Raw genomic sequence first — 26,463 nt, 5'->3', positions numbered from 1 at the left:
CAAATTTAGTATATTGTAAATGATCAGTAGAACCTTTTCTTGTTTACTGTTGAAAGGAGGGGTTTTCCCAGTGTATGTAGTCTTGTGGTTACTCTATTGACTGGACAGATTAAACATCAGTCCAAAGCCACTTGGAGACTAATTTTCTTTGTATGACTGTTTACATTTTTATTATGTATTTGCTAAGAGCAAGTGCAAACAGATACGCCTTGTGTTGCTTAATCAGACACTTAAGAATGAAACATGTCATAGCGAAACTGCTCCACCTTTTGGGAAAAGGGTTTATATTATTTCTGCTTTTAAGGGCAAAGAATATTTCATATTAACATTCCAGAATTTTTGATTCATAGATTATTTATTCATTCATTATTGAATTGTAGAGTGCTGCATCAGTTTCTTGTTGCCTGTTTAGTTTTTAATCCTTTAAGCTTTTTATATTGTGTTAATAGTTATAAAATCATTTAACATAAGGTCATTTACTATGATTTTGCAAAGATACCCTGTCCCATAGGTATTGTTCTGATATTTTCCACACTCTTTCAAGATGTATGCAGATCTTTTACCAGATTAACTGTCCTTGCGTTAGTTCTTCTCCAGGTTTCCCTTACAGCTGGCAGGTATACTGTGTAAGTTTGGCCAGAAATCCGGCTGTGGAACAAATGATATGAAAAGCAACCAAGATTACCAAGAGTCTGGACGCACTGTTGTGGCTACTTCTTGCTATCTGAATACTCATGCATTCTACAGATGAATTATGTCAGATGATGATGACAGGTTTATATACTTAATCCTTTATTAAGTAATAGTGAGAAAGATGTTTATGTGAATGACTGTTCGTAGACTTTTGCTCACTGCACATAACATAATTGTGCGTCTGTCTGTAAGGCTGTGAGTTTATGTCTGTGTGCCAGTCTGTGCATGTACAATACCGTTTCAGCTAGCTCTGTATGTGCTTAAGGAGGGTCTCCAAAGAAACTTACTACTTTTTAAATGCTTTAAAATGTTAACTTTCAATATATTGTGTCACTATAATTTTCCATATCTGAGTTGTAACCTCATGATCACATAAATTCAGTTATTGAGAAGTTTAAGAAGAAGAATAATTAGTGGTTTACAACAAGGATTTGTTCTAAAAACATATTCTAGGGCAAATACATTTTGATAAAAAATTGTGCAAATATAAACATTTTTAAATGAGATTTTACCCAAAGTGTAAGGCAAAATGTCACCCCAGAGGACAATATATTGTATGATAAAAATTGGTCACCATGTGAAATTACTATCTAGATTTTGTTAATCAATGTAGACTACATACTTACTCAAAATAACCAGTTTAGCAAATAGTGCACATTCCTTTAGTCTCATGGTTACTCCATTGATTGGACAGCCTAAACATCAGTCCAAAGCCACTTGGAGGCTAATTTATTTGTATGACACTTTACATTTTATGTATTTGCTTAGAGCACTATCTGTAATCCAACTTTGGAATTACAAGGCTTCTTAAATATTAAAAACTGCTCCATCTACATTTTGCTAAATTAATAGTGAAGTTCATCCCCTCAAAAATATAGAAAACAATTTACTGCGGTTTTATAGCCCTATGCTGTTCTGAAGTGTGTCGTTTACATATGGGCATGTGATTCTAATTAGTGATTTAAAACTAAATCATATTTTGATCTTAATACGTTTATGTATACTTAATGTCAAACTGTAACGAGTGGAGTATAAAATGAAGATGCACAATCCAAAACCAAAAAGCTGGATATTTATATTGGCCATTATGTTAATAAAGGTTTTTAGAAGATTGCCATAGTTATCCAGCTGTTTGATCTTTATTTATATACTGTGATTAGGCCAAACTAAGCCATAAATGTTGAGGAAATAAGAAAACCATTCAAATTTATAATTCAGTCATATAGTGAATATTCATTTATCTAAATCAGTCTTTTGTTAAATTAGTCTTTTTCTGCTTCTTTAAGAGGTGGAGTCTAATACTCTAACTCATGAAATAGGCTTGGTAATATGTGTTAAGAGTTAAAGGAGGTCACACATTGTGCTGGGAAAAGATAAACTATTTGTTAAAGCACTTTTTCAGATTAAGCAGACATGGACACTCACAGGAAACAAGGTGAAGTTTACCTACAACATCGGAAACATGGTGAGGTAAGACATCATTAGAGCGTTGTCATTTCGGCCTTTTTTCTATATTGAAAACAGCCAGATGTTTTTGTGTTTGTTAACCTCTAGTCTCAAACTACAAAATGTTCATATTGGAGAAACAAAGTATAAAATATATACAATGATTTTAAGCCTGATGGTATTTGATTGTACTTTTTTTTTAATATAACTCACCATGCCCCTGTGTTTTGGCATGAAATGTTATGGTATGAGATGTAGGAACGAGACTGCCTTTACAAGTTGAAACTTGGTGTGCACATCTCTGCCTTGCTTTTTGTAATACAGCACATTCCATTGACAAAAACACACCCTCATGAAAGTGCACGTCACGTTATACTAGATTCAGGCCCTGCCTTACACACAATACAGGTGAGGTAAATGAGGGATTGGCTGAGTGAGTAATTACATCCATACCTCCGGCGTGAAGTGCTTTTTTAAGAATTTTTTAATGCTAATATTTAGCAATCCGGAGGCGTGTTCATTACCTGAAGCACACATTCCACCTGATAGACTAGATCTTATTAAATGTGATAAATCTCACTGTCGTTGAATTGCAGAAACATGGATGAAGGAAAATAATAAATATAAGAATTAATATTGTATTTGTTCTCAACAGAAGTGGAAGCGATATTGGTTGGCCCTTCACCCGGCCAGTCGGCACGGCGTTGCACGGTTAGAATTATCAGAGGCCTTTCATGAACGGACAACTGTGGTGGTCAGACGACATCCAGAGAGGAAAGTTGTCCGTCTGACCGACTGTGTGAGTGTCGTCAAGCTGCCTCCTCATGCAGAGGCTTGTCCAGGGGAAAACATGGCTGCTTTCTGTGTGGAGACAGAGGACAAGAGGCTTGTGTTTGCAGCAAAGAAAGAAAGCTGTGGAGAATGGGTGGACACAATATGTAACATTGCCTTTCAGGTGAGGGTTTGGATTTTTCAGATATGTTTTTATTACACACTACCATTCAAAAGTTTGGGGTCAGATTTTATTAAAACAAAATGCTTTTATTCAGCAAGGATGCACTATACAAAAGAGTCAACATATGTAAAGGCATTAATGACGTTATAATATTTCTATTTCAAATAAATATTTTTCTTTTGAACTTTCTATTCTTCAAAAAAAAAAAAAATGTATTTTTGATTTAATAAATATAGCCTTGCTGAGCATAAAACAAACTTCTACATTCCAGCCACATAACTGGTTGTTTAAAGTACAGTACTCTTGACTCCACACCCTGTCTGCTAGTGTTTCTCACGGTATTCATAATTTCACAGAAACACACTAAAAGTGCACCACAGACAGTGCCTCTTATGGAGGACAATCAGATATACATGTCCAGAGAACAGCGTGAGTACAAACAATAATCAAATGTATCGTTTATGCTGTCATGTTCCTAAAAGGCCACTCTCACCACTTCCTATCTCATTGCTGTATAAAGAGTGAATTTATTTGACCAGCCAGCACTGAACTACCTTGATGCAATTCTGGTTTAAAACACAAACAGATGGTATAACATTTGACCCTTTAATTACAGCTTAAGTTTAATTCTGATCTCGATGTCTCTTTCATTTTAGTGTGCGAGTTTAAAGTGGTTGTACTGCAGAACGAGGCTTCAGTTCGATGTGGCCTGAAAGGACAATACTGGCTACAAGCTGGTGAGGACATGCTAATTCTTCAAGATCTGGAGACCAGGAGGATTGTAATGGAGTGGCCATACAAGCTGCTGCGCCGCTATGGCCGAGATAAGGTCAGCAGAAAAAAAATTCTAAAAACTATTTACTCTACAAACTTTTATGTTAAAATGATATATAGCCTAATATATAGTAAACTCTTTTTTTGTCCAATATAAGGTAACTTAGTTAACATGTTAAATGAGTGCTTACAAATATTTTTGACTTTCTCTGTGTTGTCCTCTCTAGATGCTGTTTTCTATAGAAGCAGGCAGGCGTTGTGAATCGGGCCCTGGAGCCTTTAACTTTGAGACCAGTCAGAGTGACAAGATCCTTCAACTTATTGAGTCGGCTATTTGCCAACAGAAGAGCCTTGCCGTTACTGGAGACAGGCAGTCGCCACATTCTCCACGTTCTCGTTCTCCTCGCTCACCCCTGCCCAGACGCCCAGAATATTTTACATTGCTTGATACGGAGGGCCGCAACAGCCCTCAGCCTTCAGATGCAAAACTGCCCTTGAACCCCAATCCAGCAGATGTCCTTAGCCCAAACGTATATGCTGTCTCAAATCCTGTACATACAAAACCTGCAAGTCCTATTGGTTTAACCGAACCTGTGTATGCAAACCCTGCAGATTCCATTAGCTCCTCAAAAAGCACACACTCAGATCCTGGTGGCGGTATTATCTTGATTGAGCCTGTGTATTCAAATCCTGCCGTTTTAATAGGCAGTCATGAATCTGTGTATGCAGATATAAAGACAGATCCTCTCCTGTCTCATCATAGGGATGAATCAGAACCAGTGTATTCTGATCATGCAGATGTCATCCGCCCAAAACCTAACAATTTTGTCCAAGTCAGCCCTACCAATACGATAGACTGCCGGCCTGTCAAGACAATGCCAAACAATGACAAGCAGCAAGAACCTGTGTACGCTGAGGTGTATGACCATGTAAAATTAAACACAAGTAAAAAACTTGACCAGAAGTCCGAGGAGCCAATTTATAGTGTACCTGAGATTGTACAGTCGACTCAAAACAATAACTCTCAACAAAACAAAATTCCTGAAGAGAACCAACCCATCTACAGCAAAGTTAGCAAACCACCCAAAACCTCTCAGCCTTTCAATGAAAAGAAGCTAAGCCAAACACTGGAGGTGGTCTCTGACGACCTTGGAATGATTTCTTTAAATCTGTAATATGTGACCATGGACCACAAAACCAGTTATAAGGGTAACAAAATTGTATACACTAATCATTTATATATCTGAAAGCTGAATAAATAAGCTTACCGTTGTATGTGTTGTTAGGATAGGACAATATTTGTCCAAGATACAACTATTTGAAAATCTGGAATCTGAGGGTGCAAAAATCTAAATATTGAGAAAATCGCCTTTGTCCAAATTAAGTCCTTAGCAATGCATATAACTAATCAAAAATTAAGTTTAGATATATTTACGGTAGGAAATTTACTAAATATCTTCATGGAACATGATCTTTACTTAATATCCTAATGATTTTTGGCATAAAAGGAAAAATACATATTTTTGACCCATGCAATGCATTGTTAGCTATTGCTACAAATATACCTGTGCTTACTTATGACTGGTTTTGTGGTCCAGTGTCACACATAAAGTCTTCACAAGTAGCTAATATTTAATATTTGAAATGTATTGTTTTTTTTCCCCCAACTAATTTAATTATTTGTTAATTTATTCTGCAAGATGTTGTGGAATGATGACTGATCTGTGTAACACTGATGCACATTATGAAAAATGTATAAAAAAAAAATTTAAAAAAAGGAAATAAAAACAATTATATGTTGCATGTATTATTTATGTATTTTATGCAGAATTAAATGATTGTTGATTTATGCATCTTTCACAGATAGGCTTCAATGGCTAAAATCTCATCAAAGCTCAGACCAGTAAAAAAAATTAACAATTCAGATATCCAGTAAAGAACCGCGGTCAAGTGAGCCGCCACCTGGATCTCGATGCACGTGTGTTTGTGGTATTACGGTACGGAGACACGAAGCGGACAAAAACCTTACGAAGACCTATATTTCAGCGGTTATGAATTAAATGTGTCCAAAAACACAAAGGATAAAAGATATATTCGAATATACTATACTGTGTAGTTTTCCATAAAAATAAAGTCTGCTAAAATACATTATAGCACTGATTATTTCCTACTATTTACTACATCCATTATTCAAATTCCTTCAGAGTTAATACGAAAATGTCAATAAATTATTTTTCAGAACGACCAAGTCTCTATCTGTGTCAACTTTCTCTGCGTTTTACTGTCGAATTTGGGAGAAAATGAATGGCAAAGTCTGTCACAATGCATTGTAGCACTCCTTGACATTTAGACAGGCATTATTCAAATTCCTTCAGAGGTAATAAGGAAATTTCAATTGATTCTTCTTCAGGACGACCATGACTCTGTCTATGTCAACCTTCATTGGGATTTACTTTGAAGTTTTGGAGAAAATTAAAAACAAAGTCTGTCACAATACATTATGTCTCTGGTGTGCGTTTCCCGATAACATTGCCTCTTAGTGCACTACGAAGACTCTAAAGGTATATCTTAACTAAAGGTATAGCATTTCTAGGCGTGTTCCCCGAACTATACCTTCGGAGGTTGCTTACAGGTATACCTTCTAACGTGCGACGTGCTGTCCATGAGGGTGGTGCTGAATTTGTTGAAATCGATGGATCGAGAATGGATTATTCACTCTGCAGGGGCTGCTTCAGTGCGTAATGTGAGAAAGTGGTGTTCTTTATAAAATAATTGTTGATTTTAAATAAAGACACAGAACTCTTTCCTGTTAGAATGCAACAAACATGCGTGAAACTTTTACTTTGCAACATGCCTCATGTCAGGGAATAAAACCAAGAAAGATATATGCCCCCCCCCCCCCCCCAGTGGTCACCACATAAAAACACCTACATAAATCACTACTTAATAATTTAACAGCTTTTAACTGCTTTTAAAAATAGGCCTGCACAAGTCCAACAGAAAGACATTCTGATAAGATTCCTTTCCAACAAGAAGCACTTCAGAAATAGTTGAAATGGCATTTATCAGGAATCATGCAAACTTATAAAAATAATCCAAATTGTAAACTAAATGCAACATTGGATCTTTTATATAATTTTTACATTTTGAAACCCACAACCTCATGCACAAACTAAACATGCATATCACTAACTGGCAGTATGCCTTCATCAACAGCTATGGCAGAGAAAAAAAGAGAAAGAGGAGAGCAGCCAGCAGCTGAATTTCAGGGCTGAAGGGGGAGTTTGGTCAAACTATGGCAGCGATACAGGGAATGGTTGAGCTAAATCAAAGACGGGGCCGTCCGCGGTGCCATTATGTGCACTAAAACTTTAGTCTCCTAGCTACCATGTAAGAATCTGAAATTCTTAAACAAATTCACCTGCCACAGCAGCTTATACAGGTGCATCTCAAAAAATTTGAATATCATGAAAAAGGTCAATATTTTTTGTCACTCATTTCAGAAACTGAAACCCATATATTATATAGATTTATTACACATAGAGTGAAATATTTCAAGCCTTTATTTTTGATGATTATGGCTTACAGATAATGAAAACCCAAAATTCAGTCTCTAAGAAAATTTCAATATTACAAAAGATCAATAAAAAAAGGATATTTTAAACAGAAATGTCAGGCTTCTGAAAAGTATGTTCATCTCTATGCACTCAATACTTGGTTGGGCCTCCTTTTGCATGAATTACTGCATCAATGCGGCGTGGCATGGAGGTAATCAGCCTGTGGCACTGCTCAGGTGTAATGGAAGCCCAGATTGCTTTGATAGCGACCTTCAGGTCATCTGCATTGTTGGGTCTGGTGTCTCTCATCTTCCTCTTGACAATACCCCATAGATTCTCTGTGGGGTTCAGGTCAGGCGAGTTTGCTGGCCAGTCAAGCACAGTAACACCATGGTCATTGAACCAGCTTTTGGTACCTTTGGCAGTGTGGGCAGGTGCCAAGTCCTGCTGGAAAATGAAATCAGCATCTCCATAAAGCTTGTCAGCAGAAGTAAGCATGAAGTGCTCTAAAATTCGACAGTAAAACGCAGAGAAAGTTGACACAGATAGAGACTTGGTCGTTCTGAAAAATAATTTATTGACATTTTCGTATTAACTCTGAAGGAATTTGAATAATGCATGTAGTAAATAGTAGGAAATAATCAGTGCTATAATGTATTTTAGCAGACTTTATTTTTATGGAAAACTACACAGTATAATATATTCGAACATATCTTTTATCTTTTGTGTTTTGGGACACATTTAATTCATAACCGCTGAAATATAGGTCTTCGTCAGGTTTTTGGCCGCTTCGTGTCTCCGTACCGTAATACCACAAACACACGTGCATCGAGATCCAGGTGGCGCTGGCTTGACTGCTGTAGTAAAGAAACAGATTTTCAAGTCAAGTCAGCTTTATTGTCAATTCTTCCACATGTACAGTACATACATACAGAGAATTGAAATTGCATTACTCTCAGACCCTTGGTGCATACAGTTAACATTAAACACGTTCAGATACAGATAATACAGTTTAAACATATGTACATACAACTATACAAATATACAAATGAGGATATTGTAGAAAAAAATAAGAATTAGATCATTAAATTAATTAACATTAAACACGTTCAGATACAGATAAATACAGTTTAAACATATGTACATACAACTATACAATTATACAAATGAGGATATTGTAGAAAAAAATAAGAATTAGATCGATAAAGTGGCATAAGGCGCATGGCAGATAGAGTGCAAAACCAGTTAAATAAAAACAACACTGTGTAGATATATTTGTAGTGCAAAAGAGCTTATCAGTCTGAGGACATTGTAGAAAATAAAAACAAGAGAGATAGATAAAGTGCACAAGGCACATGGCAGAATAGATGGAGTGCAAACCAGTTGAATGTACAAAAACAAAACTGTGCAGATGTTTTGTTTTGTTATGAGTGTAGTGCAAGAAGAGCTTATCAGTCTGTTAAAGTGACAAGTCGAAGTGACTGTTCGGATAGATTTTTGTCAGATTTGAAACCATATGAGTTAATAAACACGATTTTCATTTGGGGTGAATATTCAAAAAGCCATAGACAAACGGTTTAGCCTAAATTAACCAAACTATAACTAACAGAGTGGCCAAAACAACATTCATAGTTTCATTAATTTAGTAAATGTATTATTGAACAGTGTCGACACTAAATTGGTGTGCACTGTGTAAGAGTCTTTATGGTTTTTTCGTCACTACTACTGACCGGAAGTGCTGAGCGATGTCAAACCCGAGTGTTATTCCCACGACGTTTTGAAGATGTGTCTTTAAATTTTTGAATTCTGTATCACTTTCATCCAGCTCCCAAATCACTGAACGTCCATTGAAACGTCAACCATGTCAAATCGCATCGCTTTTCAGACTCAGTTAGCTTCCATTATGGAGGTGCTGGCAAATGCAGCGGTGGCTGAGATATGCAAACTCGTAGACGACGACTACGCGGTTATAACCTTACAGATGACCCAATGTCAGCGTGAAAACAAAGCGCTGAAGAGAAAACTTCACATCCTGGAGCTAAAGATGGCTCGAGGGTTTGCAGAGAGGAGGATTAGTTCACTGAATCGCACCAACCGGGTTCAAGTGAGCGCCGCTTTGTCTGACAAATACAGGAACCAAACTAACGGTGTGTGTGATCATGAAACCTTGTATGAAATATTCTACCGCCAGTGTTTCTGTCACACCTAATAAATAATAAGTCTAATGTAGTGAAAGTACTCTGTTTTGTGTTGTTTCACACATCCAGACGTGCTGTATGGAGCTCAGTTTAACTCGGGACTGTGGAGAGGTGGAGGAACAGACTCAGCTGCTCAGCAAGAGGAAAATGAAACTAACAATATGGTAGGAAAGCCGTTATCTCTTTATGATAACCACAATAACTGATTTATCCACTTTTCATTGTGACATTTGTAATAATGAGCTCAAAGGTTACAGCAGATGTATAGTATAACATACATGTATATGTATAGCAAACATGCATATCTGTATAATATATAGAGATTTGTGAAACATTTCCTTTCATTAAAGACAGGAGATGCAGAATTATCAGAAGCGGACACAGTGCTGATAAAGGATGAGATGTTTGAGGAGGACCAAACACAGCAGAGACTGTTCATCAGAGATGGTGGTGAGTGGACAGAAGAACATAAGCCACCTATTTTAAAATGACCAGAGGATGGGTAACTAACAATACTCTTTTTAAAGCTTGTCTTAACACGGTTTCTCTTCTTTCAGGAGTAAAAGAGATGCCATCACAGACTGGAGAGGCAGGTTTTGGTGATGTTCAGATGGTGAAAGATGATGATCAGGTCTCTGGGATGCAGCAGCCGACTTTGGAGGTCAGTGGATCTGACACTGCGCTTAAATCTGAGCCAGAGTTTGAGAGGGTTAAGGGGATATCCCAAGAGCCCGTAAAATTACATGCTCAAGGAAAGTTTGATTTGAATGGAAAATCCAGTCCTATGAGGGATTATTTTATGCAAGGGAGTGACAATGCAGACTTGCGGCTGCGATCTTGCACGTACGTGAACAATGCAATATCAGCTGAGAGCCAGTGCACAGACCCTTTGCGCCGTTCAGAGGTCATAGAAGTCGACCCTGCAGAGGAGGGGGAAGAGATTTCTGTGTGGGCTAGCAAAGTAGCATGTGGGAAAAGCCAGGCTCCACGTGTTTATCCCCAATACAGGAGGGAGGAACGTCAGGATAGCAGGATCCTCTTGCCTTCTTCCAATCCGCCTCTGGTGACAAATGACTTTGCAGCAGTGGCATCAACATCTTCAAAGATACACGGCATGGACAGCTACCACCATGTCAGAGATGTCATATTTAACCAACAAAGAGTTGGTCAGACTAGAAATGACAGAGTTGCTCGTGAAAAACTTTTTGCCTGCACATATTGTGGCAAAGTTTTCAACCGCCCCAAAAAGGTGGTCATCCACCAGAGGATTCACACGGGTGAGAAGCCATTCAAGTGTAACACCTGTGGGAAGTTCTTTGCAGAGGCGGGAAACCTGCGAAAACACCAGAAAGTCCATACAGGAGAACGACCGTATAGTTGTACCCAGTGTGGACAGACATTTGCCTGGATACGAAACCTCAGAAACCACCAACAGAAGTACCATCCTGATGTGTTAGCTGCAGAAGAAATGCTTTCTCTAGGAGGAGTCAATAAATGATCACTAGATTACTGCTAATGAGTGTGTAGTATGCCACCATCATATCTCTTCTGGATAAGACTTTACATGATTTACATTGTTTTTGATTAATAGGAATGTGAGTCAAAGTGTTTTTTTATATAAATAGCAAATTCAGAGTAAATCTCTGTCCTGTGGTGTACTGTAGAAAAAGGTGAAGCATCTTAGTCGAAATGCAGTTATTGGTATAATAAGTGTTGAACATTTTTAAATAAACATTTCTGTACTCATTTTGTGTTTGTTTTTTGAAGAACACTGACCCTGAAGGCAGGTAGTTGGAGGAAGTAAAACCTTATGGAAGCATCTGTTGGTCACTGCCTTTGCAACCACAAGTGTAAAATTTACTTAACAATATCAGAACAGTGCAAACATATTTAACTAATAACCAGAATGTAGTCAGCACTATGCAATAACATAATTTCAGATTTTCCATTTGAAAAAACCATTACATTGTGATGAATGATTAGATACACATACTGCTCTGAAGGAAACACAGCCATTGATAAATACTAATAAATCATACTCCGGTTGTTCAACAGTAGCATAAATACTTACCCAATTTTCTTAAAAAAAAAAAATTCAACATCCACAGCTCTTTGTACTGTCAAACTTCAGTTATTAGGAACATTATGACACCCTTACAATCCACTGAACACAATTCATCATACACCAGAATTTCCTAGTTTATTTACACAGGGAAAGCTTCAGTAAATTACTTAGATGTTTGTGTGTCAGCCAGGGCCATTTTGTAACACAAACCTTGTTTCGTGGTTTCAGCAGCAAAGACAGGTGGAAGATGGAGAGCCAGAAACAATATTGATAAAGGACGATCTGAACGACCAGTGGGAAAGAAGCCAGACACAAGCCATAGTTGAGCAAGATGGTGAGTGAGTAGAGGGCCAAAAAAAGCAGTCCTCTATTTGATGCTCAAGTCATTTGTAGAATATTATGATATATGATTATGTTATAATAAGAATTTGCCGCTACAACAGAGCAAGTATAAAGGCTTGCTCAATAAGACACTGTGGCATTGAATTGCTGCTGCAATAAAAAAAACATGTGGCAGATCTAGAAGGCGGTGCTGGGGTGGAGGAGGGTTAAGACGAGCACACAGTCTGGTTGGTAGGGCTGTAAAGCTGGTTTCGTGATTAGTAGTAAATCGCCATCACCTGCTTTCAGGTGGAGCGGCTTTTACTACACAGAGCCGTAGTTCACTGACAAACTAGGCAATATTGCGTTCATAATCGCAGATGAATCGCCTTTGATTATGAACGCAATATTGCCTAGCTTGTCAGTGCACTACGGCTCTGTGTAGTAAATGCCGCTCCATCTGAAAGCAGGTGATGGCGATTTACTACTAATCACGAAACCGGCTTTACTGACGAGATGTGCATGATAATCGAATTTGATTAATTGCACAGCCCTACTGGTAGGACCGGTACTAAATACTAACCTAGATAGGGGAAAAAAAGAGGCTGCTGAAGCCAGTCACCGGCGCATTAGAGTTTCATGACCGAACTAGTTATTTACATACTTTGGCCTGGAATCTAGTATCCAAAAAATGACCATTGGTTCTCATTTCTCAGCAGAGTCAAATACAGAAAATTGTAGCAGAAGACTTTCTACCTCACCAGCCAAAAGCACAGTTGCACCTGGTGCAGAGAAGGTTTGTTGATTTTCTGTTCTCTTAAGATGCAAAAAACTAGGACAGAGCTAAAGAGTGCCAAGAGGAAAGTGACACATCACCGCTGCAAAGTAAACGTAAGCCACTTTAGGATTAAAACAACAAAAAACATGAATGTAGTTTTATTTTGTTTCCAGCCTACAGAGGTGGAATTTTCCCATTTGAGTGAAAATGGACTGGATAGGGGTCAGAGAACCAATATTTCTCCCTCTACTGGACTGCAGATACAAGGTGAGGAAATGAAAAGTAAACAGATGAAGGTTAACTTTTCAACACATATATACAGATATGAACACTACATACTACCACCTTACTAAACAGATTTGAATGTCATCTTAAATTTAGAGCTATTTGCAGATTAAAAGTACTCTTACAGTATCTGAACGTATTCACATCCAGGTATTGTTGAGTCCAGTCCAAGTAGTTCTCAACAGCACCAGTACCACAGGTTTGCTGTTCGACCTAGCAAGGGTCTAACAACAGGAGAAACTGCAGCTCTCACAGGCTCAGGACACTTACACAAGGGAATGGTGAAAAGCAGAACTTCACCCACAAACCAGCCTCTGCTCAGCAGAGAAAAGACAGCCACTGAAATGTCAGGAACGGACTGCTTGTTGTATGACAGACCTGCAGAACCTAAAACCAGCTTTACGCACTGGCCCACACATCCATCCTGCTCATATACAGAGTCTGATCAGGATCAAGACTGTATGCTGGTTCAGTCAGAGACTGTATCATCTATTAGAAGCTCCAAAGGTGGACGGGATGGAGCGTCATCAACCCGAACACGTGCTGTTAGAAATGTAGCAGAGGAGTCTATCAGAGAAGAGGAAAGGTGGAATCAAACTGCCATTTTGAGGCAAAGCCAAATTGAAGCATCAGGCCACGTCAGTAGACCTGAAGTAATTCAGACAGAGACTGCAAGCAGAACAAACCCTTCATATTTAACTGTGATTCCCCAAATTATGTCTAACTTAACTCAGCCTGGGGCTTCTCTTGCCGTGCTGCAGCTACCAAAGCACACGGAGAAAGGTAGGTGGAAAAGCTATGTTTGTAAGTACTGTGGAAAGGCATTCCCAGGGTTGTCCAACATTGTGGCCCACCAGCGAGTGCATACAGGCGAGAGGCCCTTCAAGTGTGACACGTGTGGGAAGCTTTTCACAGAGGCAGGCAACCTCAAGAAACACCAAAGAGTTCACACAGGAGAGAAACCCTTCGTCTGTCCCCGCTGTGGGAAACGATTCGCCTGGATCTGCAACCTCAAGACACATCAGCAGTCGGCCTCCTGTGGAGGAGTCTGATATAATATATCTGATGACAATGCAGCGCTTCCAACTCATGCCTTCTTATGAACTCAGTGGTCTTCAGAATGTCAAAGGAATCATTATGATACTCATGGTATAATTTACACAAGAAAGAAAAGAGGCTTATGAAATATAAATGGAAACATTAATAGGAAGATTAAGGTCTGTAGATGTTAGCAGCGGTTAAACTTGACTGTCCATGAATTGTAATATTAAAAGTGAGCAGCAGATGGTGCACTAGCACTGATGAACGTAAGTGTTTTACCTTATCCACACGGTATTAACGGATTTGGCGGTACAAAAGTCTGCTGTTTTTAAGTGCTCGAAGTATTAAAGGCATTTAAACATTTTTAAAAAGTGTAATGTTTCAGTGTGTTGTACTTCGTTCTTTGTTTGGAATATTTTGGCTAATGGGAGTGATGTATCTGCCCGGCTAGCTCAGTCGGTAGAGCATGAGACTCTTAATCTCAGGGTCGTGGGTTCGAGCCCCACGTTGGGCGCAGTTGTTTTATAGCACCTTTATGTTTTGTCCAGAGAACAGTTCTGCCAACACAACCTAAACTCCAAAAGTTGATCTGGTGCTTTCCAGATCTCCAACTGACTGCTCATTGTGGAAACTGTTGAGATTAGCTATGTTAGCTTGTAGATGGCTGCTTGTAGATCTACGAGCTATATAGTTCATTGCAATTGTGTATTTATTTTTATTATTATTATTGTAGCTGCTCCTGTAAAGCTCTTTTGAAACCTTTACAATTCATACATCATTTAGGCAATAGAGATTCGTATGATATTCCTAGATTTGAAATAAAACTGTAAAATGTAAATCTCAGAATTAAAAATTGGTTATTGTCTGAAAAAAGGGAACGAAATAAGATCCTTTTGAAAAGAAAACCCATGCTTAGCAGAGGATGGTTTCGATCCATCGACCTCTGGGTTATGGGCCCAGCACGCTTCCGCTGCGCCACTCTGCTGTTGCCAGAAGACCATTTGTGTTTTATTCTGAAGTTTAGCCTGTGGCTTCCTGTTTGAACCTATTACGTGTTTAAAGTATTTTACTCTTTGGTTAGTTTTGTTGGCTTTTTGAGATTTTATCGGTCCATTTATAAGATAGAATGTATGTTAAAGGTTTCTTTTACATACCAAGCAGCCAAATACTTTTTTACTTACAAATGGGACTTCTTATGTCGAATGACCTTGTTAAAGGGGAAAAACAGTCATTCCCTGACCGGGAATCGAACCCGGGCCGCGGCGGTGAGAGCGCCGAATCCTAACCACTAGACCACCAGGGAGCGATGCAGACGAGAAGTAACTGCTCGCAGAAATACAAGACTATTAATACAAGACTAAGTTATACAGTTATTCGGTTTGATTGTAATTGTGGTTTTCTGATTGTATTTGCAAAAACAAGTGGTAAGATGGTCTAAAGACGTTCTAACTTAGTTGAAACTGAATGAACTTTATTTAATTTACCATGGCGACGTTAATCGGAATGAATTAGAATCACATCAGTTTTTGTTATTGTAATAAAGTCCAAGAAGTTTTGTCTGTATGACTGAACACCGCCAGCCCCTTTTAGGAAAAGAACATGAACATTTGAATCTTTTTCACCTTTTTGAGTGGTGTAAAAAAAAGTCTAAAACCCTTCAAGTATGCGTGACTTTAAGTTATCATTTCAGATCATAAAAAAGTTTGTTAGATTAATATTGTGTGGTATTTATTCTCTTATGCATTATTATGAGCATATTGCCTTTCCTGTACAGATGACTTTAAAAGAAAGAAAAAAACTGTAACAAAAAATACCTCATTTACATTACCATAATACTACATCTCACCCAAAAAACTCAGATTGATGGCCAGTACTATAATTATATAACTGTAAAGGGCAAATAAAGACTTATTGACTTTTTCCAGGATATACACAAGGTAATATGCAATGTGTGGTAATCTGAAAGTCAAAAAGTCATTTCCTTTCCCCTCTGTCCTTTCCTGTTTCCACTTCACTACACTGTTTTCCCTCTTCTTGCTCTTCTACAGTTTCCTCATCTTTCTCCACGGTGTCTTTTACATTGCCCTCTCGTCTTTCTCTGTTCCTCTGTTCTCTCAGTAGACATGGCAGGCAGTTGACCAGGAAAAGGAGAGAAGAGAGACAGAGAAGAGAAAGGACAGCTCCAATGCCAATCTCTACTTGTCTATCAGCAGTTTTAACTTCTTTCCTTTCTTTTTCCACTCCAGGGGATAAATACACGGCACTTTCTTCATGGTTGGGAATCAAAACCGCCTGCTCCAAGTCATTTCTTCTGAACACATCATTACCAACATCATAGTCACTTGTGGAATTTACCGTCATTTCTTGATTTTCAAAGTTATCATATAGATCCTTGCTGGAGTCGACAAACAAATCAGTCACATCATGCATCTCAAAGTTGGTTTCCTCACTCCCCATCGGCCAAAAGTCCATGTTCAGATTCACCCTTATCCAGCCAGAGCCTTTAGCCAATCTTTTTGCTTCACCTCCTTTTTGGATCACTTCTGGTTCAACGTGGTTAAATGTTGGTTCACAGGTGGAAACCAGAAGCTCGGCTTTCACAAGAGGCCCACCGCCATCACCTTGTGCCAAAATGCGCTGGGATGGAGCAGGTGTCACAGCAACCACGGACTCAGCCAAAGAGGAGAGCCGGAGTGTAAATGGAATCCCACTAAAGGCATTTACAGGTATAGTGGAGTCATCATCAAACTGGATCCAAACACTGATGGATGCTTCCTAATAAAGAAGAGTGGAGAGAATAAGGACTAGAACAAAGGCTGCTAGAAACAGTAGAGTTAAAATGTTAGTACTCGGTTTACTTACTTGCCCGTGGTTGTACAGTGTGTTGTGAGCATTCACTGTTGCTGTGACAATAGATGGATGAGATGGGCTGGAATTAATGGACAGGCCAAGCCCTCCCACCAACTGAACGGAGAGGTCACCAGGAGTGACTGGTTCAGAGGATACAATGACATTAGCTCTTCCAAGCACTCCATCCCACTGACTTGATATCACCTTGAAAAACATATGTGAGATATGTGAAGCAGTAGGGGAGAAGGAACCAAGACATACCTACATTTAAAGGAATAGTTCACCAATGAAAATCTTGTCATTATTTTATCGCCTTCCTTTGTGTCCTGTAGGACCTTATTTCTTCTATTGAACACCAAAGAAGATATTTTGAAGGACTGAACAATGAAAGTTAGTGGGATCCAAAACAACATTGTACCCCTTTTACCTGGGTCCAATGTTGCTTTGGATCCCACTAACTTTGATTTTTCAGACCTTCAAAATATCTTGAGCCAAAATGCACTGTATCATCATTGTATGGCAAAATTGAGACATTTTTAAAAATAACTCCTTTTGAGTTTTCTCAGAAAACGGATTTAAATTGACAAAAATTACTACTTGATTAAATATTACTTAAATTGAAAAAATTTACAAAATTACTAATTTTTTTTTTTTTGGTGAACTAACCCTTTAGGTGTATTTAATTCAGATACCAGCATATAATGATGTAATTCCAGGCTTCAAGCCAATTAAATGTTTTTGTTTATCAAGAGCTGCAATATATGGGTTTTCTATCCTCAGCCAGTCTCGGACAAGTTCAGTCACATCCACAAACCAATCCGGTGATCCAAGCATGTAGGTTGGTTGGTTGGCCTTGAGCTCCTGATTGGGCACTGAACTGTGCCAAAATCTGTATGGTGGACCTCTGATAAACTGGTTCACACCTAAGAAAGAGAGATTGTGATTTCATTATGATCGATGCCATTACCTTATGCTATTGGACAGTCTCCAGAAGAATACTTTATAATAAGGTTTAATTTGGTAAATTTATTAAACTCAGTAATAATTAATTATTAAAATATTTTTTTTTTATCTGTTTAGCTATGTAATGGACCTGAGCCAACACAAACAGTTGAATTTTTAGTTAATTATAGCTAATAAAACAAAGATTAATAAAAGCTGTAACAATTTTTTTTTCATTGTTAGTCAAAGTTAACCCTTGTTAAAAAGAAATGTACTTAACTGTATTTAATGTAAACTTGTAGTGGACTTAAAATCTTAAAAGGAATCAAAGATAGTATACTGTCATGGCTTTGAAAGTTTATTTAAAGTTAGTATTTTTAAATGTACTAAATTTAAAATAAATTATTGCAAATGTGTTATTACAAATATATTTAAATACATGAGATACAAGTTTTAATAGAAATTGCATTTATCATATGCTTGTTAGTACATTTGTCAGTATTTTAACCATATGCGAAAGACGAAAGAAAAGTAATTATGAAATTAGATATAAATATGTACTTAAGTCCTACTTAAGTGGGTAAAAAAGCATAAGTTCAAAGAAAGTACTTAACTATAATGCATTTTTATTTAATTTCAGATAACATGCAGTTAAGTGACCAAAACATTACATTCACTTAAAGTATGTTATTTCCCTAATAAGCACTCTTAAATCTATGCTTCTTTTTCACAAGGGCAATGCATTAACTAGCATAAACTTATGGGACCTTATTGTTAAGTTTAACCAAATATTGCATACCCGCTCTCACTGAAGTAGCTCCAGCCTTTATGGGACTCAGGACAGAGTCGGAGAGAAACACACGCATTGGAACTACAGGACCCCACACAGCCATGCACAAAGAGCCACTGTGCATTCCCAAAGAAAACTCCAGCTCCACACAGATGCTGCCCCTTCCTGATTCACTCCCATCCACAAAAAGTACAGAGCAATCATGAGACACCTGCCAGACAAGAAAAGAGCTGTCAGATGAGTTGATATATTTCATGCATTAGAGCAGACCTTCTCCAAAATCTTTACCTTGACGATATCTTCATTGGCTGAATGACACTTCACCGCTGTAGTCACATCTGATACTTTGCCATCAAGGCCCATCGCTAAGACAATGACAGGAAGTGACACAGGTTGGCTCGTCAAGATAGCTGTGTTGATAATTGTGTTGCTCTGCCAATGAAAAGAATAGGACCTCTGTAAACTCCATGTTTTCTAGTTCTTTATACATATTGCTTCAAACATTTAACATTTAAGGAATAGTTCACCAAAAAATTTTAATTTACTGACCCTTAGGCCATCCAAGCTGTAAATTTGTTTGTTTATTGGAGTAGATTTGAAGAAATTCAGCATTACATCACTTACCTACGATTGAATCCTCTGCAGTGAATGGGTGCCGTCAGAATGAGAGTCCAAACAGTTGATAAAAACATCACAATAATCCATGAGTAATCCACACAACTCCGATCCATCAATCAATGTCTTATGAAGTGATAAACTGTGTGGTTGTAAGAAACATCCATCATTACGGCATTTTAACTTTAAGCAACAGTTTGAAGTTAAAAATGTCTTAATAACAGATTTGTTTATTACAAGTGAGGTTTTCACCTCACTGGACGTTAATTTATAATCTGGAATTGTATAAATTACTTGTAATTATTGCAATGTTTTCATCCCATTCACTGCAGAGGATCAATTGGTGAGCAAATGATGCAATGCTAAATTTCTCCAAATCTGTTCTGATGAAGAAACAAACTCATCTACATCTTGGGTGACCAGAGGGTAAAAGTAAATATTCTGTAAATTTTCATTTTTCATTTTTGGGTAAGGTATTCCTTTGAGTAGTTTGCAGGAAGATGGTAAAAAATTATCATCTTAAATTTTGTAAATGCTAAACAGACAAGACTCAGACAAGTTGATACAATGGAGAAAATGAATAGAACGAATAGAATAGAATGAAAATAATATTTAGTAACTAAAGGCATTGGGACTTCTCATTCTGGTAGTGATCCTTATGATCACTTGGATGCATATGAAAATTAGCAATTATCTTTACCTCTGTGATGGGGGCAATGCCCACCACTTCTCTGTCAGTAAAGGAGAAAAAGGTTGTCGCTGTGCCGTGTGGTGACACTGCAAACTTGCGTGCTGAGTACTCCACCCACCAGCTAGCAGTGACAGTCATCGCTATGCCAAAGTTTCTGTGTAAAGCCTCAAATGACAGACAGGAGACCTGGCTTAGCGCAGAAGTGCTGTAACACAAGGAAAGTGACAAAGACAAAAAAAGAAACAATGGATGTCAGATTATTGTTTCAACTAGCTTTCAGCAGGGCTGCCAAATTCAGCTTGAAGTCGCCCACATTGGAAAAAACTACAGTGAAAAACTGTAAAATAACTGCTGCAGTGCTTCAAAAAAAAAAAAAATGCTAATGCTAACCTATTTCCAGGTAGGCTGCACAGCATATTAGTTACTAACCTAAACACGTCAGAAACATGTAGCGTGTAACCATAAAAGTAATTCACTGACCTGCCTGCTTGTAGTCACATGGTACAAGATGAGTGAGAGACTCAGCATGCATAAGTATACATTACAATAAATTACAGATCCGATTGGTTTGAATAACTTGCTGCTGCACTGTGCTGCCTGCTCTGTCTTCTCTGTTGGATCTTTGTCAGTGTCCTCTTTGCTTCGCAATGCTGCGTAAGAAAAAGGATGTGTGTCTCAACTGCATGACTCTGAATGTGTGAGAGTTAGCAGCCCTTGGGTTTGTGATGTATATTTTGTCATGCTTTAAACAAGTACACTTTCTTTGGTGTGTTGACTAAAAAGCTAAACTAAAGCACAAGTGTAATTCAGTCGTGACAACTATCGGGATAGATTGTAAAATCTTTATTAATGTAAATTGAATGTGCATAGGTGTGGTCTTGGTAGACCACACCTATGAAATAGAGATCTAGATCTGTCACGTTGCTGCTGCTGCTGCTGAGCAAGTAGACTTGCTTCTGCTAAATGCTCAGATCATAAAAAAAGAAAGCATGCTGCTGCTACTAGAGAGAGAAAGATTTCCCGTAGCAGATGTAGGCAGGTGGTGCTGGGGAGGCAGTTGGCTGATATGAGGACATGCATAGTGCACAGACATGGCATTCATTGAATACGTCCTGGTTATATGAGCATGTGAATCCAATTGGCTGGGAACACTGAACTAAATAGAGAGCTGTGTTTCATGACTGAACTATTTATTTAAATATTTTTATATAAATGTTTGGCCCAGATCTTGCCAGCTATAAAATGATAGGCTGCCAGATATCTTAGGTGGGCATGTTTTGTTTTTTATCTTTGGCGCTATATCTGCAGCTCTGAATGAACAAACAAACAAACAAACAAACAGATTGATTGATTGATTGATTGATTACCCTGTGCTGTCTGGAAGAGTGCCAGTGCTGTGGCTATTTATGGAAATAACATCATGTTTTGAACCCGTTGTCCTTTCTACATTAACCATCCACAGGTCGGAGTTTATGACTGGGTGGACCTTTAGAGACAACAACCCTTTTTTCACTTTCAGTCTGCAAAAAAAGAAAAAATATGAACAGAAATATGCAACACATTGTAGCATAAAATGTGCTGAGCAGTTTTATGTAATAATATTAATGTTACCTAATGGTCAGTGACTCCACACTAAAATTTGCCCTCAGGTTTACTGACACTCTGACTGGTTGCCCAGCTCTTACAGGCCCTTTGCTGTAGACAATCAGCACACTGGAATCCAACCAACGTTTCTCTTCCACTTGTCTGTCTAAACATGTAGAGCTCTGCTCGGTCTTGTTGATCTGTTCATCTTCAAGTCCCACAGGACCAATGTATTACAACTTCCTCTCCGACTGCTGCAATACTTCCTCCACACACAGAGGGGGTCCGCCTTTAGGATTGGACTCAATACCAAAGGAAGAGTAGTAGAGCTGAATTTGATCAGACTGGCCCCTGAGTCCTCCTGGCACATACAGATGCCTTCTCCCACGGTTACGAGAACGAGAACGGTTTCTGCTCAAGTGACGTTGCCTGAAAATCTGGTCCAGGTTTGCCTTGATGTTCTGAATAGGCTCAAACCAGTCATTTGAAAGTGTCAGAGTGACCACACACAACCCAAAAGGTGGCTGAGGAGAAATGGAAGAAAACAAAAGGGGATTGTCATATGGCTAAATAAATAAATCTGCAAAATATATACCGGTCAAAATTTTTAATAATTTGATCAAAATTAAAAATGGTAATACTGTGAAATATTTATGCAAATTTGAAAAACTGTTTATTATTTTTATATATTTTAAAATGTAATTTATTTCTATGATGGCAAGGGTAAATTTTGAGTAGCGATTACTCTTCAGATTATGTCTTCAGTGTTCTTCTGATATCATTCTAATATGCTGATTTTTAAAATACATTTCAAATTGCATTTTAAATATATTAAAATTCACAATATTACTGTTTTTAGCATAAGGAACTTCTTTCAAAAACAAAACTATTGAGTGTATAATAAATGTATGTATATATATATATATATATACATACACATTTTACATATATATTTAATATATAATTTTTTTCTTTTTTCAGTAAGTTTTAGTTTAGTTTTTTTATACATATATTTTCATTTTTCAGTCATTTTAATATTGTTTAAAAAAATTTATATATGCTGTCCTGAGCCATATATATATAGCATCTTCAACCAACAATACCTGAGTGATGCAGGAAGCTTTCTGTTCTTCTGTCTGTTTGAAAGCATGGAGAGTAACACAGGTTCCTCTGTTAGCATCACCCCTCATGTGAAACAGCACTCGCACCTTAAACCGCTCTCCTCTGTCAACCTCCTTCTCTTTCACAATGGTTTTAGAAAGCAGTGATGCAGTGAGAGATGGAGTCAGGGGAGGAATGGGTTCAGACATCACCTTGAGAAGAAAAGAAGTGGTAGAACAGAATAAGTAACTTTATCTTTTAAGTTGAGATAAAAGTCATTAACTGTAATCGAGACTGCAGTACCTGTGTGATGGTGTAGGAACCAAATGTAGCTCGGAGAAGAGGTTTGGAGGCTGTTCCAGATGGAGGCATGAGCAACAGTGACTGGGTGGAGGTGAAGGGGCTGGAGTTGGTGAAGAGAAGGCCCAGATCAGCCTGAGAGAGGGGGAGAGACTGCCATGGGGAGGGAACAGTGACCCGGACTGGAAGTGATGGGGAAGGAGGTGTCTGACAATGGGCTTTTGATGGAGAAAATGGAGAGTTGAGCTATTAGTTTGTGGGATTAGTAACAATTGCTTTATCATTTAAGCACTGATCTCTCATATTAACAGTAATATAAAAATTGGATTTACAAGATGCAAAAGAAAAAAAAAATCAATTTAAATCAATTCAAACTTGGTCTGAGAAACTTCACAAGAATTTAAAAAAGAAAATTGCCGTGCAAGATTCTATGGATGTTATAGGTTCTTCGTGGAACCATAGATGCCAAAAAAGAACCTTCATTTTCAAGTGTTTATGCAGTGTTTTGGGGAGAGTATAAAAAAGTCATACTTACAGAGGATTATTAATAAGTGAATGGTTACCAGTCTCATAGTAGAAGACTTCCATTTGAGTCCAGAAAGACTTAGCACATCCATAGCACCCTGCAACAATAAATTCTTCTAGTCAATATAAATTTTGTTGTTATTGCATTTATCTATTAAAACAAATCTATTAAAGGAATAGCTCACCCAAAAATGAAAAATTGTTGAAAATGTACTCACCCTGCAGGCCATCCAAGATGTAGATGAGTTTCTTCATCAGAACAGATTTAGAGAAATGATCCTCTGCAGTGAATGGGTGCTGTCAGAATGAGTTCAAACTGCTGAAAAAACATGTCAATAATTCACAAGTAATCCACATGACTCCAGTCCATCAGTGGATGCCTTGTGAAGTGAAAAGCTGTGTGTTTGCAAGAAACAAATCCATCATCAAGGCATTTTAACTTTTAACCATCGCTTTTGGCCAAAATCCATAAGTCTTTAATCCATAGTAATGCTTCCTCCGGTGGAAAAGTCCATCCCCTGTTCTACTCTCACATCAAAATCCGATGACAAATTTATTTAGAACTGTTTTCACTCGAGAATAGACCTTGATCTGTGGATATTTCTCTCCTGATTCAGATGAGGTGACGTTTTCACCGGAGAAAGCAACGTAACAGATTAAGGATTCATTTAGCTGGATGCAACAGTTTGAAGTTAAAAACATCTTGATGGATTTTTTTCTTACAAACACACAGCTTTTTTCTTCACAAGACATTAATTGACAGACTGGTGTTGCGGATTATATTTGTGAATTATTGTAATGTATTTATTTGCATTTTTAACTCTCATTCTGATGGCACCCATTCGCTGAAGAGATTGGTAAGGAAGTGTATTGCTAAATTTCTCCAAATCTGTTGCAATGAAGATAGTAATCTACATCTTGAATGAGCTGAAGGAGGTTAAAGTTCCAGCAAACTTTCATTTTTGGGTGAACTATTCCTTTTAATAGTATCCATTACAAATACAATGCACATAAAAAAAACACTAATTTCAAATACTCCAATTTTTAAATTACAAAAAGTGACATGTTAATATAATTTCACATAAAATAAGTTAAAAATATATAATAATACACTATAACATTTCCAAAAAGTTTGTACTTGCCTCAACGGTCCTTTCAGGTTTTCAGATTTGCAAAACTGAAAGTAACATATCACTCTTCTCTCACAAACATGCTCAGCCCAATGTGTGCGTTTCATCAATCCATTTTCTGTCAGGATACTTGTTTCTATGCTTTAGAAGTTTTTGTAAATCTAACATACTTAAGATATTTCAGAAGTATCCAAATGATTTTAAAATCCTCCTTTCCTTATTTTCGTGTGTTGTTTCTCTCTCTCTTTTTTTTTGTCATTTGTAGCTCTGCACTGTTTCGGTCTGTCACTCTCTCTGTGCCTCTTTGGCTGATCTGGATTCACACAATACAGATTTATTCATTTAAAATGGTAAATAATCCTCTCTCTTCCTCTTTCCCTCAGATCTCCCCCTCCCCCTTTTTTCTCTCTTTATTTCTCGGATATTCTGTCTAGCCAAAGATAGTTGACATCCTTCCAAGAAACTCCTGGTAAATCTTGAAACCCACTTCCTATCTCATCTTAATCTCGCTCTCTCTCTCTCTGAGTTATCTACACTTCTGTTTACTATAATAAAACATGCAGAATTTATGCTGTCACAAATGGGCGAGTTTCTGCACATACATTAAAGTAATGGGATCTCAATGCTTTTAATGTTTAATTTCAGCAGCTTAATGATTAGTAGTACATGAGGAAGAAATGCTGCAGACGCCGGCATTAAATGCAAAATCCTATTAGCAAGAATGAGGGCATTATGCATCTGAAAATAAAAGTATTGAATCACACCACTGTTTCTTTTTCCATCTAATCTTTCTCTGCTTTCTTGACCACTGAGAATATCTAAAGACATAAAATCTAAATATATTATATGAACTCTTTCACATACCGTTATCCCCATTTATTATCGTTCTCATGACTTCTCTCTTAGTCATATCTTGAAAAAGGAAACAAATCTGCTGAATTTTCAAACTTTTCACTTTATAAGCATTAACTCAATTCATTTGCTCAAATAGATATGGACAAAAATATGTATTCACAAGGGCATCAATTACATTTTTTTATTTATTTTTATTTGGTTGGGGGGGCTTTTATAATTCACTTTTTGTACAATTGATTGAACTGTTAACATTATAAAGCAAAAGCTGGTATGAATAATTTAAATGCAAAAGATTTACATGAAAACAGACTGTATGCAGGTAACAAGTAGGTTTGATGTCAGTGTCACAAGTGTTTTGTGAGAAATGACGGATAGATGCATTAGATATTGTATCCAGTGTGGTCTCTCTGATTAATCTGTGCATGTAATCTGTTGTCATCTGTCATTGTTCTCTGCTGGAACCTCATTTAAACTACAGATTTAATCCTTCAATCTGACCTGAGGATGAGGAGGAGACGACACTTATCCACCCACCACACACACAACACACATTCTCCCCCGAAACCCGCTGTTGCGTTTTTTCTCTCGGCTGTATATTTGTTCTCAAATATGAGGAGAGACTAAAGCAGCTGCAAAGACAAAGCCACATAACAATAAAAAAAAAAATGAACAGAACTGAAACAACCATCTTGAACTGCTGTGCATGCAAACACATGGAGAGAAAGGTTTAGGCAGAAACCCACCAAGGTTTTTAACTTTCTGTCTCACTGGTGCACTTAGAAAGAGAGTTTCATTTAGCTACCATCAGTCAGGCGAAACATAAGATTTTAAGCTGTTGTGATATTAAACCCTCTATGAGTGCAGTATTAAAAAAAATCAACTGGGTCAGAGAGAGTGAGAGAGAGAGATGAGAAAATATTAAAAAGAAAGAAAGAAAGACAAAGAAACCCACCAAAAGGAATGAGCA

At 37.6% G+C, this 26,463-nt stretch overlaps 2 protein-coding genes and 1 pseudogene across 7 annotated transcripts; 2 read left to right on the top strand and 1 right to left on the bottom strand.

Annotated features, from left to right (window-relative positions):
- The first annotated feature begins 1,983 nt into the window (after positions 1–1,983).
- Positions 1,984–5,674, top strand: LOC306873413 (docking protein 1-like). The gene is made up of 5 exons (XM_079422681.1): positions 1,984–2,163; positions 2,795–3,094; positions 3,451–3,523; positions 3,751–3,923; positions 4,096–5,674. Exons 1-5 carry the CDS (start codon positions 2,107–2,109, stop codon positions 5,041–5,043), a joined length of 1,551 nt encoding a protein of 516 aa, XP_079278807.1. The 5' UTR covers positions 1,984–2,106; the 3' UTR covers positions 5,044–5,674.
- Positions 5,675–9,129: 3,455 nt separating this feature from the next.
- LOC306874241 (uncharacterized protein) lies at positions 9,130–14,479 on the top strand. 5 transcript variants are annotated; one of them, XM_079424141.1, is made up of 9 exons: positions 9,181–9,572; positions 9,693–9,787; positions 9,974–10,073; positions 10,181–10,284; positions 11,917–12,022; positions 12,726–12,805; positions 12,961–13,054; positions 13,223–13,710; positions 13,741–14,473. In XM_079424141.1, the coding sequence occupies exons 1-9, from the start codon at positions 9,287–9,289 to the stop codon at positions 14,122–14,124; spliced, it is 1,737 nt and encodes a 578-aa protein (XP_079280267.1). In that variant the 5' UTR covers positions 9,181–9,286; the 3' UTR covers positions 14,125–14,473. The 5 variants fall into 5 exon arrangements, with proteins under 5 accessions (XP_079280270.1, XP_079280268.1, XP_079280269.1 ...); XM_079424144.1 differs by having other exon boundaries at positions 9,130–9,572; positions 11,920–12,022; positions 12,729–12,805; positions 13,223–14,479; XM_079424142.1 differs by having other exon boundaries at positions 9,147–9,572; positions 11,920–12,022; positions 13,223–14,479.
- Positions 14,480–15,990: 1,511 nt separating this feature from the next.
- Positions 15,991–23,603, bottom strand: LOC306874243 (transmembrane protein 132C-like; annotated as a pseudogene). The gene is made up of 11 exons: positions 23,522–23,603; positions 22,990–23,204; positions 22,689–22,898; positions 21,613–22,109; positions 21,369–21,521; positions 20,011–20,206; positions 18,984–19,127; positions 18,705–18,906; positions 17,660–17,886; positions 16,976–17,167; positions 15,991–16,888 (listed from the first exon to the last, which is right to left on the bottom strand). The product of its transcript is annotated as a transmembrane protein 132C-like (transcript).
- Between the last annotated feature and the right edge of the window lie 2,860 nt (positions 23,604–26,463).

This window comes from Barbus barbus (genome assembly GCF_936440315.1).
Source record: "Barbus barbus genome assembly, chromosome: 8".
Taxonomy (NCBI): domain Eukaryota; kingdom Metazoa; phylum Chordata; class Actinopteri; order Cypriniformes; family Cyprinidae; genus Barbus; species Barbus barbus.
Note: the sequence above shows the minus strand (reverse complement) of the source record. Positions and strands in the feature narration are given on the sequence as shown.